General features: G+C 40.1%; 1 protein-coding gene across 1 annotated transcript in view; it reads left to right on the top strand.

Annotated features, from left to right (window-relative positions):
* The first annotated feature begins 3,099 nt into the window (after nucleotides 1-3,099).
* The window catches only part of LOC146450667 (uncharacterized), a 22,658-nt gene continuing 9,698 nt past the window's right edge, over nucleotides 3,100-16,059 (top strand). The window contains exons 1-9 of the mRNA XM_085100101.1: nucleotides 3,100-3,619; nucleotides 6,587-7,033; nucleotides 7,435-7,485; nucleotides 7,841-8,167; nucleotides 9,029-9,118; nucleotides 11,373-11,383; nucleotides 13,370-13,625; nucleotides 14,537-14,845; nucleotides 16,058-16,059. The exon at nucleotides 16,058-16,059 is cut by the window's right edge and continues 319 nt beyond it. Of these exons, the coding sequence (XP_084956227.1) occupies nucleotides 3,370-3,619; nucleotides 6,587-7,033; nucleotides 7,435-7,485; nucleotides 7,841-8,167; nucleotides 9,029-9,118; nucleotides 11,373-11,383; nucleotides 13,370-13,625; nucleotides 14,537-14,845; nucleotides 16,058-16,059 (1,743 nt within the window). The 5' untranslated portion in view covers nucleotides 3,100-3,369. The remainder of the gene's footprint in view (nucleotides 3,620-6,586; nucleotides 7,034-7,434; nucleotides 7,486-7,840; nucleotides 8,168-9,028; nucleotides 9,119-11,372; nucleotides 11,384-13,369; nucleotides 13,626-14,536; nucleotides 14,846-16,057) is intronic.

The raw sequence follows: 16,059 nt of genomic DNA, 5'->3' as shown, positions 1-16,059 counted from the left end.
CAAGATAGCTCCATCTTGCCCGCTCGGGTAGCCAATCACAGCGCAGGATTTGAGTCATCTTGCCCGCTCGCAGAGCCAGCCATATAATAAAATACGTTAACGTTTTTTTTAGCCTGTTCCAGGCTCCTAGAGAGACGCGCGAAGGAGAGGGCGAGGGGACGAAAACGACGGGGGTGGGGAAGAGTAAAAGAGGGAAGGAAGATCTGTAAAAAAGAGCTATGTAGCCTGAACAGCCGAAACGAGCTAGCGAGTTCGTGCCGCCACAGAAAGAGATATGTACTACAGAACTTTAGAGTAACGCAACTAAGGCACGATGCATCTGTCACCTAGATACTCTACTGAATAACGCATCTCTATAGTAACCACCCATATTTTACTACCAGCCTGTTATTTGAAAAGTCAGTCGTTAAAAATTGCCTGATGAGTGTGGTCCGATAACTTCGAACCATACGAAACAGTATTGTCGCAATAAACGATGAAAACACCTGAAGCCTGAACTTCTGTCAAGAATTATACATTGCTCTTCAATCAAACGAATTGAGCGCTCTACGAAACACATTCTACCCAGAATACAATTATTAACTGTAATAATATTAATTTTTATGATTAAACATGTGAAGTCTGCCCGCTTAGATTAGCTCTCGCTACCTGAGGGCCAGTCTCTCTTTTTTGCTAATTGTTTAATTTGAATTTTTGAATAAACTCGAGGTTTTTTTTTTTTTTCAACTGAAAGCTGAAGGTAGGTAAACCTCCTACGCGGACGTTCTTTGGCTCGCGAGGAGTATTGCGTGACGCGTGACGAGCCAAAGTTCTGCGTAGGAGGGCTAAAAAGGGGATTATGTTGGTTTTGGCAAGGTACAATAACAACAACAACGACAACAATAATTTATGAAATAAATGTGATGGTATATTTCCAGCCTGGTGAATGAATGAGAATGATGTATTATTCTAGAAAGTGACAAAGGCATACTCGGAAAAAAAGAGGTATGCCTGTGTCACTTTCTAGAATAATACATCATTCTAACAACAATTTACATATCAATCTCACTTCTCACAAGAGAGGACATTTGCCTTCGGTTTGGCAAGGTACAACAACAACAACAACAACAACAATTTAAAGTTGAAAAAAAAAATAACAGAATGAACGGCTCGTCCCGCAAATAGTTTCAAAGCTAATCGAGTCGAAACAAGACGAATACAGGAACACTTGAGAAAAGTAACAGGAACTTACAAATACAAACATGCAAAAACTTTACGTAACAAAAGTAATAATAGTAAATGGAAAAATTATTTAGTTAGTCCTACTCTTTTAATTATCATAGGGATTTCAATATAGTCATCTTCTTTTACCAGGACATCAAAAAGCAATTGACGTTGTTCAATGTCGGGAATAATGTAATGCACAGTTATATCAACTTAGGAAATGTAAGATGAAATTTGACAAATTTACAGACGTTTGTATGACTGGGGGTATACGTCATTAAGTGAGCGGGAAACGAACGACTGATTACCGGTACCGGAATTGAAGGAAGTTAATAGGGACACGTATTTGGGTTAGGCCCAACTTCCCCTGACTTTCTCTTCCGAAGGTGCTTCCGGTTGGAAGTCTTGCCAACTTACACTAATGGGGCTCAAGAACCAACATTTGTATGAAGACGGGAAAAACTCATACTCGATTCCATACAAATGTCTATAATCTTAAAGGGGCAGCATCATGGGAGATCGATGGGAGATATCATGATATTTGGCCAAATTTCACTAAATTTAAACTTTGAACACTGTGTTAATTAATTTCTCAATCGCTAATTTAAAGAAATATTAATAGTGATTCTAAGACGAAAGGTTGAACCAAAATACAGTACAACCAGCGATTTTTAGTGCGTTACAACGGCGAAATTTGAAAACGTCCGCCAGACGTTTTCAAATTTGAACCCCTCTCTATCTTAGTCATCTGCCGGCGAAAATATCACTTATGTCCAGAAATGCACCTAACCCTGTGCATTTCTGGACATATCCGCATATCTTTTAATGGAATTTTGTCTTTATATCTTGGCTGTTATCAACCGAATAGCGTCTTTCCGATTTTCATTGCGTTACTAAAAATAGCGTGATACTGTCCCTTTAATGAAGAGAACAAGACTTTTAAATTTGAAAGACATGTCTATAAAAATTTCAGACCGGACGAAACTTTATCTCCGGTCCCAGCTTATCTCAAAAGACCAATTTTAAGGTGCTCGTTCCTGTAGTTTAAACTAACTGTTATGCGTTACCGGGTCTACATCAAAATTTAAAATTACCGTGATAAAGTAGAATGTTGGAGCCCTATTGGGTCTCATAATTTCTGAAAATTATTTCCTCGGTAACTTGAATTTGTCCAGACGTGTACTATATTGGGCCAGTGGTTGCTCTAGATGGCTCCTATTACTGTATCAATTTCACGTCCTTGTTTATCATGTAGTTGACGGAAAAACAAGAATAGACAAACAGAGCATGGCAGATATCCGGACAGTTTCCATTGTTACGATTTAAATGTTTACAACTGAACATGTCAGCTTTCACAGTGCCTTAGATTTACCAATTTTAGTGGACGCTCCATAATCTCAGGCGCAGGACTGCTGCGGCCCCGGCTCGATCAAGTAAATTTGTGCAGCTCAATTAGAGAGTCTTGTTGGGGTGATGGAATCTCTGTTCTCAATTAAATTTCTGCCGTCAGCCCTCCGGTTCAAATTTTGGCCCTTTTTCAGCTTAACCTGTCAGGTCCTAATTTCACTCTTTTAACATGTTTATCAGCATATTATATTAATCATCTTGTTGATAGGAAATTCAGGTTACTGTGAGCTTGTTTATACACGATCGCCCTTTACACGCCATAAGGTTACACAAATTAGAAGGGGGCAGGCAATACGGAAAAAAAGGAAGACTCAATGTATTACAGCACACTAGAAATAACAGGATGCAAAACATTCTGATCGGAACAGGATGTAGCATGCCTTACAACGGGAAGAACAATTTAGCTTCCAAAAATTCCACCAAGAAAAAAGCCAATTAGTACAAGCTTTACAGGGCACTTAACTTCTTTTCATCCAGTTTAGGATGACTAAAATGCTAGCAAGTTACAAGGTTTTTCATTGCTATTATTGCATTCAGACAGTAATCTCATATACGCCCACTACTCCATTATTCTTTCAGCACTGTTGACCAGGTGTTGGTTTCATTTAACTTAGTTCACAGCACTTCAGTTATATGAAATTTAATCTTCTGAAATGGTCATAAATATAAAACCCTGCTTTGACCTAACGCAAAATTAAAGTAGTATCTTATTGAGACAAGCACTGTTCCAGCTGTGTCCAGCGACAAAGAACTGAAGCTATGGGTGAAAGTGCAAAAGAAACGAAGCCCACTATAGCCGACAAACCAAAACGGAAACTTCTTTTGTGTTTCTGTATTTTGTCCTTTGTTGGGAGTTGTTTAACGATTGCGCTCTTTGTGCGAGTTTATTCACTGGACCGTAAGACGAAAATGGTGGAGTCGAAGCTACTGGAGGAAATTCAGCAACTTAAAGATCTTATCAAAACACCAGCTCAGACACAGGAGAGTAAACATAAGGAATCTGATGGCGGTAGGGGTCTAGCATTCATTTTGTACTTTAAGGAACGTTATCGGCACAAACATTAGAAACCTGCATGTTGAAAGACGTAAAATGCGTAACAGGTATTGACGTGAAATGTTTCGGCTTAGAATGGGATGTTGGGATGGGGTAACTCGGTTCCATGAAGGAAACATGAATTCTCAAACAAAGATATTACTTTTTATTTTCTTTAACAAAATATATTTTCCATACTGAAACAATATTTTGTAGCAATAACTGATATTGCATAATATTCAGATGTGTTTAGTATTCAGCCTTGTAAAGAGAATTCGTTCTTGAAAAACGCTTTTTTTGCTTTTTTGCACAAATTTAAATGTAATCAGATAATTTCACGCCACTCAAAGCTACTGGGTCCCCCTAACCTAGAGGTTGTTTACATGGAGGGAGGAAGATCCTTGCAGTAGGAAGATCCAAGAGGGCGGATAATCCTAGCGCCATATGTTTTCGCTATTCAGTTTACATGCAAAAAGGTTGTTTTTGGCCCTAGCGCTAGGATCTTCCTAGAGATAGGAACTTCCAAGCTGAGAGATAGGAAGATTCTAGCACCATGTAAACTACTTTCTCTCGGAAGATCCTAATACTAGGGACAAAAAGAACAAACATGGCAACAGCTTGGCGTTTAGCTTCTTAAGGCCGACAGTTATTCTTCTTTTCCTTCTCCACTTGGTAACCACTTTAGCCGGAATTTCTGCATGTGAAGGAAAGGAAAAGTTTTTCCTCCTTGTTGGATCTTCCAAGTGCTAGGATCTTCCTCCCTCCATGTAAACAGCCCCTTAGCCGTCCGTCTCGTGAACTATTAAAGCCAAGCAAAGGGTAGATGCTCGGTCAAGTAATTATCATGTCATGTCATCCTTTTGAAGAAAAATTAAATGCAATTTAATCGTTGTTATCAAGGGACACATGAACCATACGGTATTTTCACGCCCATCCTGGTCTCGGCTCTGTACCAGTCTACCAGCTGAACTACTTACAATAACAGGCATTGAGTGAAAATATATCAGACTGGACTTTTAACGTACCTAACGGAAACTGGACAGTTTGAGACTTTGTACACAGGAAGAATAAGCTAGTTAACAACCAGACTTTAATAAGGGCTTATCACGAAAAAAAGTACAAGGAAGTGCATGGGAAACAAACTAACGAGATTTGCAAGTGGGCGATCTAAAGTGCCAACTTTCTCCAAGGTCGGTCTTTCCGAGATTTCTAGAGTGGCACCTCCTGAAACAAAGCTAGACAACGTTTGAAATCGAGTGTTCATCTTCAAACAGGAGTGATGCTTCACACGAATCAGAGCGACCGAACATCTGGCTTATGTTATTACTCAACAGTTTTATATGTATTGCATGATTCTACATTAAGGAGGAGGAGGAAGTTTCTAATTTGTTTTGGCACTGGCTTAGCTACAGAAATAATAACCGTATAAAATTTGTTAGGCAATCCCCTAAAACTGTTTTGTTTCCCATCGCTCCCTCTTTCGTAAAAGTGGGTTGGTCAGTCGTGTAAAAAAAGGTTATTAAAAAGAGGTTTGCAATAAAGTGCGGCGACTCCAGGTTCAAGAGGTGCACACACCTTTAGTTTTTTTTAAAATATATTTTAACAATATTTTACTTCGACATTGGTTCTAAGAGCAAACTGAAAAAATGCTCATTGAGAGAGCTAACGCCGTTTACATCACGGTCAAAGAAGAAACAAAAAAAAATCAGAACAAGAAACAGATAAACAAAGCTAAACAGCTTAAAAAGATCTGATATCTAAAACAATATATCTCAATTACAGTTAAGAAAAACGGAACAGAATGAAACAAGTTTACATTAAGCTGAAAGTCAATACCAGGAACTCCATTTAGAAGCCAGTCAATTTTTCTCTTATCAGACGCGGATAGCCATCTATCTCCCAGCAGCAAACAGTATAAACACACTTTTAGTTGCAAAGTAAGAAGAGCAGGCTACCAAAATAGCTTGAAAACGCCCGCGTAAATAGCTTTTTAAGTCAACTCTATATTTAATGGAGGAATCAGGTGTATGACACTGGTAGTTCGAGTTAGAAAAGGGAAGAAAGATTTTGATTAACCACAGTTGAAATTTGTCCACGGGAAGTTGTTCATTTTCTGGAATTGATCGTTCGAGATGTGCGTGTCACGTACAGCGTGGGATTTTACTAGAAGTTCCCTTTATAAAAGGACTCGGGCCTAACCACTGAGAGCTCAGTTGTCATTAAACCTCGCAAGAGAGCAGAGCTCGAAGAACCCGCAGAGTGGTCACGACTACTCTCTCTCTCTGTCTACTCTCGACAACTTAGTTCGCTACTATTATTCCGATTGACTAACATAATAAAAGGGTAGGAATACAGTGGCAAGGGTTTCCACAGAGCTCCAGCTGCACACCCAACCTCCCCAAAAATTCCACTGAGTACCCCTCCCCCCTACCTTCCGGGAATTAAATAACTCTTACGTAACCAAGAAAACGAGGTTAATACGTTATTTATTATATATCTGAGGTTAATTGGGCGCGCTGGAAAGGAAAGTAGTTGGATTTAGCGGGCCGTACAGTGAAATACGCCCCGCAAAATTGACCAATCATACCGCGCTTACTAACTGAGAGATATAATAAATGTTTTTAAATTCAAGTTGTTTCGTTAATTTCCTGACATATTATGATAGGTCATCATTAAGTAAAATAAAAAAAAATAATAAAATAAAAAAAAAAAGAAGAAGAAGAAGAAGAAGAAGACACCTGTCTATTTTATTTTATTAGAGGAAAACTCCCGCTATCTAGTGTAAAGGATATTCGCACTGTATTGCGTAGAAATTCTAAGAATTGTACAAACATTTATCGTAACAATCAGTCACGATGCTTGATATTCATCATTTACCAAATTTTGTGCTTAAGTATTCTGGTTAATGAAACAATAAGACACCGATCTATTTTATTTCATTAGAGAAAAACTCCCAAACCACTGATGGACGTACTCGTCGGAGCATGGGAGACATTTCTCGAGTTCCTGCTACTTTACAGAGAGTTCGTGAAGAAATCAAAAAGCTGTGCCAAGTTCCAGGCACAGTTTGCAAGTCAGGTGCCCCAGGCCTCCCCGGTCCAAAAGGAGAAACAGGACCTCCCGGTATAAAGGGTGATGCCGGAGACTGGGGAGAGGCAGGGCCGCAAGGACCAAAGGGATCGCGAGGACTTTCGATAAGAGGACCACCAGGAGTAAAAGGGTATCCAGGATTTAAAGGAGCACCAGGAATACGCGGTCTGGACGGTTTAAGAGGAAAAAAAGGCGATACGGGATTCCCCGGAGTAATCGGTCCACCTGGCGAGAAAGGAGAAAAGGGGGAGGCCGGACCGGCGGGAGAAATAGGAAGGTCAGGACCGCCAGGAAAGCAAGGTACCTATTATTCCTATTATTCCTGTTATGACTGGGCAACGGTGTGGTTAAAACATGTAATAACTTACTAACTCAATAGAGCGAGAACAAAAAGCAGACAGCTGATGCGAAATCAAACCTCTCATGGAATTATATGGCGAGGAATTCCACAATAGAATTATTTACAGGAAGGAAGCCGGTGAAATATTATTAGTTTTTCAAACATTTATCTGGGAGCGATATGAGGTAGAACATCGTCGTTCATTGAACTTGATGTTATCATGGCCCTAGCCATAGAAGACGGAAAAAAGCCAGATGTCGATAGGGTCAAGGGTGAATGGACCATGAATAACAATATCAACATGTTTTAATGATCTTTATTTTGGCAAAGGTGTTCTAAAGATGTACATTTTCTATTACAGGAGAAAAAGGATTGCCAGGAATGGTAACAATGAATAATGAGGGAATGAAAGGTAACATTATTTTTGTTTGAATCAAAAATAGTCGGGGGCGATGTCAAACTAATTTACAGAAAATCTCTCTGAGCCATTTTCCATCTTTAAGAAACAATCGCGTTTGAATAGTTTAACCAGCAAACAATTATATCTCCTATAATAGCTCCTCTAAGTGAGTTATCTCTAGAATTCAACAGTTCTGACAATACACGGTGGAGTAAATTTCGTGCGCAAAATTTTAGGTGCATACAAAACTTATGGATTGTAAAAGCTCTACAAAAGTGTTCGAAATTAAGCATGACGCTATTTCACTGCCCTTCAATTGTTATCAAGTTAATAAAGCACTAACTTCATTCTGTCGTCTTACCTTTAGAAAATGTTCGTGAAGAAGTTAAAAAGCAAATCAAGAAGACTGTTTGCCAAGTTCCGGGTACAGTTTGTGTCGAAGGCCCCCCAGGACCACGGGGTGTCAAAGGAAGTCTGGGACCAAGAGGCGTGCCGGGAGCAACCGGTGGACAAGGAAACGACGGCTTTCAGGGGCCACCAGGTATTAAAGGAGAACCAGGAGATCCTGGCCTAGATGGACTGCAAGGGAGAAAAGGAGATGTTGGTGAACCAGGATATCCTGGTTCAGATGGACCACGTGGACCAAGAGGAGACCGAGGAGATCCTGGCGATGATGGGATTCCTGGAATGAAAGGCAAGGCAGTGTAGAGGCTACATTTCAACAAACGTTTGTATATCCTTATTGCATATTGGATGTTTTTTTTGGTTACCTTTAGTTAATAATGATGATGGTGAAAATACGAAGATGATGGTGTTCGTGGTGCTGATGGTGGTGATGATGGTGCTTAATTACGCATTAGAACTCGAAGCTTCAGTTCGACAAATTCCTCCAGCTGCCCGTGACCGTGAAGTGGAGTTCATGATCGAGGTTCTCCTTATCCCGTATTAGGCTAAATTCTCCGTATCTCCTTTATTATTAAAAGCTGGATTATTGTCTAATGTAATTCCATGGATTTGATTGGCTTAGCGGCCATTGTATATGAGTTATTGTACCAGTCCCGAGAAACAGTGACCATTAAATGGTCTTTTGGGTTTTCTTGCAAAGTGAAATCAGCAAGATCTAGCAACATTTGTTGATTGTTTTTAATAAAACAACTATTCCGCTCGCGCTTGTTGGATATGCCGGAGATGATTATAGCCAGCTCGGGTCTACGCGCCTCATTGGCTATCTATCATCCCATATCTAACGCGCCCAGGTGGAATAATTGTTAATTATGAAACATTGTGCTCCCATATCCCGGAAAGTCTTTATTCTCTATATCCCTTATCCCTGTAACATTGTCCTAAATATCCTGTACGTGAAATTGATGGATGGGTCCACGTGATCTAATTAACAAGCCCTAAACCCGAGGCTGTTAAATATACCATTTCATAAAAATTACTACAACTATTTATTTTTTCTTCAATTTAAATAGCATTTAATCTTGAGCAACAAGCTAGATTACACTTAAAGATGCATCTCACTAAGTAATGGAGCTAATTTCCTTTATTTCAGGTTTTCCAGGGCGAAAAGGAAGAAGGGGGAAAAGAGGATATCCAGGGATCAAGGGTGATTCAGGACGAGCAGGACAAAAAGGAGCCAAGGGTAAATCAATCATCCTTGGAAAATAATCATTGAAATAACGATCTTATCACCTAATTAAACATTCGACAGGCCAATCATTCGTTCAGTTATTCCCCACTAAATTCAGTCAACCAATCGGTGTTTGTCATATGCTAAATAGGAAAGCCATTTATCCACCTCAAGGAAGTTTCAGATAAAATTATGAAAAAAAAAAAAATTCCAGCGTTTTCTTTATGAAAGATCACATCAAACATTGCTTTGCTGAAAACCTAATTTCCTTTTTTTTCGGAGGGGCAAGGACGTCATTAAAAGTGCCAAAAAAGGCAAACAGCAGCTCCTAAATATTCGTAATTAGGGAATAAAATTCCGCTGCTAGTCTGAAATGTCAGCCGTCTCCTCTCCCTAACCCACAGGGGGCGCTGGGTTAGGGAGAGGAGACGGCTGACATTTCAGACTATTCCGCTGCTTAAAATTTTTAGATTTGTGCCTAAACACATCTAACAGTATTAGCTCAAGATATGCTGTATTTTTTAAACACGGTTTGACCATGTAGTTGTCAAGGAAAGTTAATTTTGCTTTTCTCATTTAACTTATTGCAACAGCAACATGATAAGCTATGATATTTCAGTTCTTTTGTTCATTGTTCGTAGTCACGCCCTATGACGTGGACGGATCCTGAATTTGGGCCCATCCGAAATCACTACCACGTGCATTTGGTAGACCACTCGACTCGCGTTGGTTTTTTTTTTTTTGATATGCTACACCGTGCTGATGAGAACCAACCAGCTTGAAACAGCTGTCTTTGGTTGCCACATTCTGTTGATTCTCGGTTTGGTCTCTAACATGTCGCAGTCGTGTTAAGTTTTCTACGCAGTCCGATCAGCCTTGAAGAAATTTGAGTTATTTAGCTCACGAACATTTCCAGCCAAAAAAAGTTATTTTACTGATGTGCGATTACAGGAAAGAACAATTTTTTTAAAACTATTTTACTCTAAATGTCCTCCTCGTTGGCGGCTCGTGACGGTGGTTCTTATTCAATGACTGACACCCTGGCAAGCATCGGTTTATTTAGTAAACTGACAATTATTGACGTGTTGAACGCCTTTTGATTTTTTAGGTGAACCCGGTGAAGGCGAAATCCTTGGCCGATTGAACTGAAATCAGGAGAGACCAACGGAAAGCTTTTAAACTGCGCTTATTGCTTTTTAAGCCTTTTGGCAAGACAATGCTTTTAGTTTATAATCGCAAATAAAACTGACACATTTATAATTCTGAATTGGAGGTATTGTTTTGATTGAAATATACAGCATTTGTAGCAAAACTTGTAGGTGGTATCTTAGGTATTCCCCATATAAGATTTACCCGGGTTTAACTAAAACCCGGAATCATTCGTCAACATGATAATTTCAACCAAGCTAAATTAAGGTTAACGTCACTTGGGAAACAGTTTTTATAGTTTTTGAAAAATTATAATATCAGTCAGGAGCCCAGTGAAAATTTCAACAGTTTGCCTTAGATTCCAATTGCTTAGTCAGTTGTGCCACTCATTTGGAAAAAAGGTTCCTAATCTTCAAACGTACTCTTAAATACCCCCACACCTCTTCCTACTCGTTAACGTTTCGTACTGCCATAGCACGTAGAGAGACAATGCAGGGTAACTAGAGAAAAGAGTCAGTGTTGCGTTTATCACTCATCAATTCTTCGCAAGACTTACTGTCTTTGCATAATAATATAAAAAGTCTTGAAATAAGTCGGTATGGGGGCTGGCAAAGTTATTCATTCATTTATCAGCTCGTCCGTCCGTCCGTATGTTCGTTCGTTCATTCATTCATTTCCTTCGTTCCTTCGCTTACTTACTCACTCGCTCGTGGTTCTGTCAGGCCTGCCAGCATACATTCGTCTCCCCTAGCTCTTCCGAAAGAACGAAAATCCCTATACACAAGCCAATCAGCATACGGCAAGTTCACAGAAAAAGAAAAGTAGAAAGAAGAAGTCTTCCCTGATTTACGTATTCCATGTATTTGATTTTATAAACATAGATAGGTGTCGTTCTGGTTTGTTTTAAAGTATTTCGCTTTAAAGGGACTGCCTTAGAACACTAACAACATAGGCTTAACTGCAGCAATTGAAATCTTAGGCAAACGTTTGAAAATTTCACTAGGCTCCTGACTGATACTATAATTTTCCAGGAGCTATAAAGTGTTTCGCAGGTGACTTTAACCTTCGCCTAAAATTTTTATCTCCATGAATTTTTATTTTTGTATTTTTATCCCAGATTCCTTACAGGTATGCAACGTTATGATCACGGTTGCTGCCTACTTTTCATACTCATTCAAAAAGCTTCAGAAGATGAGGGGAAGGGGGAGAAGAGGAAAGGAAGGCCTGACACAAAACCTTTCAGAAGTTTGTGTCGAACGTCCGAATTTTGGACGTTGGCGCTGATTGGACGAAACACAAAAGGTTACGTCACACCGCCGGAAACAAAAATTATCATGATAGACTAAACAATGCAACTGTCGCATGTTTTGTATTTTGATATCAAAGGTCATTTCTGGGTTACGAGTGCTGCGGCCTGTTCTGCAACCGTCGTTCTTATACCCGTTGAGGCATTTTATTTGGGTTCGGTACGTTTGGCTTGTTTCAGTGCGTCCGGCGACAGTACAGCCTCTCTAGTTAGGATTTGAGCTATTTTTAATAATCTTTATCCGGCCGACTATTTGTTTTCGTAGCTGTGATCTTGTGTTACGGCTATTTGTTACGGCTGCGTTTTTGTCATCACTTCTTGCCGTTCTGAACTGTGAGATTTGTATTTTCCTCCTGTAATGAAGCTGTATTTAGTCGCGAATTCTGCTCAGTGGTGCTCAACAGAAAATATTTTGTTTGGAGAGACTTTTGCAATGGAGCTGGCTGTGTAACTTCAATGCACATCTCTCACAGCGGTCATCGCTGACATGACAGTTGCATGACCGGAAGTTATTTGGATTGGCTACTGTTAACGGCGAAGCGTCATGCTCATCGAGGGGGCGGAATACTCGTCTCAATGCTTTTGTGTCAGGCTTTTCTTCCCTTTTCCCCTTCCTCTCTTCCCCTTCTCCCCCACCCCCCCCCCCCTCCCCCGAAAAGCCTTACACTCAGGCTACATTCAGGGGGTCAACTGAAACTCACGATGTATCCCAAGTACTGTTTGTCAGCAATGGGCTACTGTTATGAAACACTGCTTAGGATACATCTCAACTTTGGAGGAGTTCGTAAATCTGGCCCCAGCTCGGTTAAATTTTTACACCGGAATTGGCCTTCCCTCTGACGAACACGAGCGACGCTACGGGCTCGCGCGAGAATCAAATAAATGCATTCGACAATTTATGTCTTCATCCGTGAATATTTAATTATCATTCTTTAAAGAAAAGGCAAAAAATGACTGTTGTGCACATTGGGAGAGTTTAAGATCGTCAACCTTTACTTTCTTTAGGCTAAAGATTAATAATCGATCAAATTAAACTCATTGCTGCCTTCAATTCTTGATTGATAACTTCATGAATGAGAAAGCACATGCAACAAGCTTCAAACTTCCGTTCGCTCAGTCAGTCTACGTTACCCCCAAAATGCTGGAAATATGCCTCCTCTTTCTCCTAGCTCATCCTAGCACTTATTCCCTCCTTGCTTACTTACAAATATGTTTGCGTTTGGGTATGGCATAGCCTCCCGCGCAGTCGTTTTAGGGGACTCGTATTACTCCTCCCCACAAGGGGAGGGGGGAGGGGTAATACGAGTCTCCTAAAAACGACTGAGTAGGAGGCTAGGCATGGCACAAACTTACCCATCCCCTGGCCAGAATCTTGTGTGAACACAACGCGGCTAGTTGAGTGACCTATTTATGGCTCTTAATTTACTATCCCACGGAGACTCAGCTGGGCTGTATGAAAGTTTATTCTCGTGTAAACATGCTGCAGTAGCAACCCAGAAACCCAGGAGTTGCGGGAGGGTTGTACTCGCTTACAAGGACGATAAAGGATGAACTGATGACTGACTACAAACGCCAACGTTCTTATCGCACAGTCACACAAGAGAATTCTTACGACTAAGGTTATCGGTTACATAGTAATTAATACTTTTAATGACAAGCACTAAAACACTCCATCACTGTGGAGGTGGTTGCAACAATAGCTTCCTGTGCTTAGTCTAGGAACGCTTTAGCCCGCACGCCATTTCGGAATCAGTCAGGGCAATTTTAACTCACCCTGTCCTTAGTTTGCCATTTGACATTAATGCAAAATGGACAGCTACGTTAAAGAGACGAACGTAATTTCCACGCAAGGAAAGAGCCGGAAAATTCCCAGAATTTCCACGGTATTATCTGTTCTGGCGATTCTGTTGACGATTGTGTTGTTCGTGCGAATCGAGACCGTCACCAGCGAGACAAGAATGATACAGTCAAAGTTTACCGAAGAAATTCAACAAGTCAAAGAAGCTCTCAAAGATGCAATTGAACTTCAGATCATTTTGAGACAGGACTTGAATGCTAGCAATGGTAAGTGGCGAGTGGTTAGCTCAGTCCTAAATACAAGAAAAATGTAAAAAACGGAGTTATGGCGTTAACACGATTCGGCGAAACTGAATTATGGCGAGTACTCGTAAACTCGGAAGGAAAACAAGGTCAATTTAGATCACTGATTGAGTATGTGACTGCACAAGATATAAATGTAGTTACGTACGGCTTGTTTCATGCAGATGAGTCTCAAAACCTCAGTCCATGAGACGAGACTCGCCGATGTGATTGAACAACAGACATTTTCCATCAAAGAACTCTTCCCTCTAGTTCGGGTATTGACAAAGTCACTGCGTGTACCGCATTGATTGGGGGTACACAGGGTGCATGAGGTATTGTTAAAAGAAGAAAATATGTACGTACATATAGAACAACTAGTATGTTTTACTTTTTTCTCTTGTTCTTAACTCATTACAATTAAGGAGACCTAATGTACCTTCAGTTACTTTAAAATAACCGATACTCTGAATTAAAATAATGTAGTCTAAACCTTCCGGCCGCGCTTCAAGTTCTTTCACATAACCGATGTGTGTGTACAGAAAGATAAAGACTGAAACTCAAGGTGTTTTCCTCTTTTGAATTAAGTTCGATTATGACTTAATTTGTTGATCTAATACGTTGACCCATTGCATTTAAAAAAAAATTAGGTCTTTTCCAAAAGTGGATATCGGCACGCAAATTTTGTTTCACGCTTGATGGTTTTAATTTCACCTGAGTCAAAAACCTCTTCTCAGCACATTGACAATTAATCCAGGCTTTAGATTATAGTATCAGATGTTTCGAGGTTTCCGGTATTTCAGAAAAAAGGTCACCGATAGATTAACAACAAGTCTTGATAACCTACCAGGGGTATGGAGAACTAGGGTTTTTTTTCTTGGTAATTTTTCTTACAGGCGCAAAAGCAAAAGTTGTTCGTCGCAGCGTAAACACTAACAACAGTGTCTCAAAAGGCGACGAAGTTCGTGACGCAATCAAGAGATATGTGATCTCGATTGTGATGGAATCATTCTGCCTCACGCAAGGAAGAGTTTGTGTACCAGGTCCCCCCGGACCCAAGGGAGTCCAAGGGCCTCGTGGTAAACGAGGTCATAAAGGTTCTGAGGGTAAAAAGGGAACGCAAGGTATTATGGGACCTCCAGGTGAACCCGGCGAGCAAGGAATCATGGGAGATAATGGAACCCCTGGAGTCAAAGGAGAAAAAGGTTTGTATAAGTACTATAAAATAATAATTATATCCCTATTTACAATATGTTTTGTCAATGTTTCATACGAGAATTACTTGCATGTTAATCGTTGTATTAGGAGAAATTACATTTCCCTTGCAGTGGATCAAAACTCGAGTCCTGCATTGTACACAATTACATCCACTGAATAGAATACAACAAGGAAATTTATGAACTACAAAAAATAATGCAGCAAAAACATTGGTTGTAGTTGTAGTCTGAGATATTGTTACCCACTTGTGACGTTGAGCGCATTCCATTTGATCAATAATTCCGGAAATTAAAGGTGAAGAATCGAATAGACCAAAAAAAAAAAAAAAAATTGGTTTTATCTCGTAACATTGAGTTGCCTAAAATTCCAGAAAATCGGATGCAAAACAGCGATAAAATTCTGTACCATTTGGCTATTCCTACTCGGGCCCACTTTCTCCGATGGGTCTCAATGGGTCGTTAGCCGTCAAACAACCAAGCACCTAAATTTTTCGACACTTTAAACCTCGAAAATATTTGGTTTAAATAAAAAGCGCCGTTTAAATAGTTCCCTCCGCTGGGTTAGTTTGTCTGTCAAACCTAACTCCATGTTTTTCCATATTCCCGGCTAAACTTTTTATCACGCATTTAGATGCACTAGACGCTAAGCGTGTATACACATGTAACTGTTATTCACTGGCCCGGAGGTCCGTATTGGGAAAAACTGTGCCTGAGGTCTTGAAGGCCGAGTGCCGTACTCAAGACACAGGGCACAGTTCTTCCAATAAGGACCGACCTATAGTGTCGAATAATTAACAACTTACTATTTAATGCGGTCAAACTAAACTTTGTTACCATTTTTGTATTTTTTGTAACATCTGTCTCGTTTATCGAAATAATTTCCTTTATTAGTGCCGGAGGCGAAACGGGAAACCATCTTGTTTCTCTTTGGCTGCTCGGAGGTGAATAGTACTTGGCTAATCACCTCCAAGCTTGCCAATCAGCGCGCGCGAATGGCGCTATTCACTTGTGTGGCATTTACTAAATTGTTTATTTTGCCGTAAGAAAACAGGGCCCAGCCGGTCTTGCAAAAAATCACGCAACAAATCCGCCAACTTCCGGAACTAATCAGGTTGCGTGATTTTTAGAATTCCACCCCCTCAAACTGAGAAAATAACAATAACTGGTACTTAGAAAGGTGAATGTTGTTTCTCTTTTAAGGT

Source organism: Pavona decussata, unplaced genomic scaffold (genome assembly GCF_977016875.1).
Source record: "Pavona decussata unplaced genomic scaffold, jaPavDecu1.1 SCAFFOLD_433, whole genome shotgun sequence".
Lineage (NCBI taxonomy): Eukaryota > Metazoa > Cnidaria > Anthozoa > Scleractinia > Agariciidae > Pavona > Pavona decussata.
The sequence above is the reverse complement of the archived record's forward strand: the minus strand, read 5'-3'. Positions and strand labels throughout refer to the sequence as shown.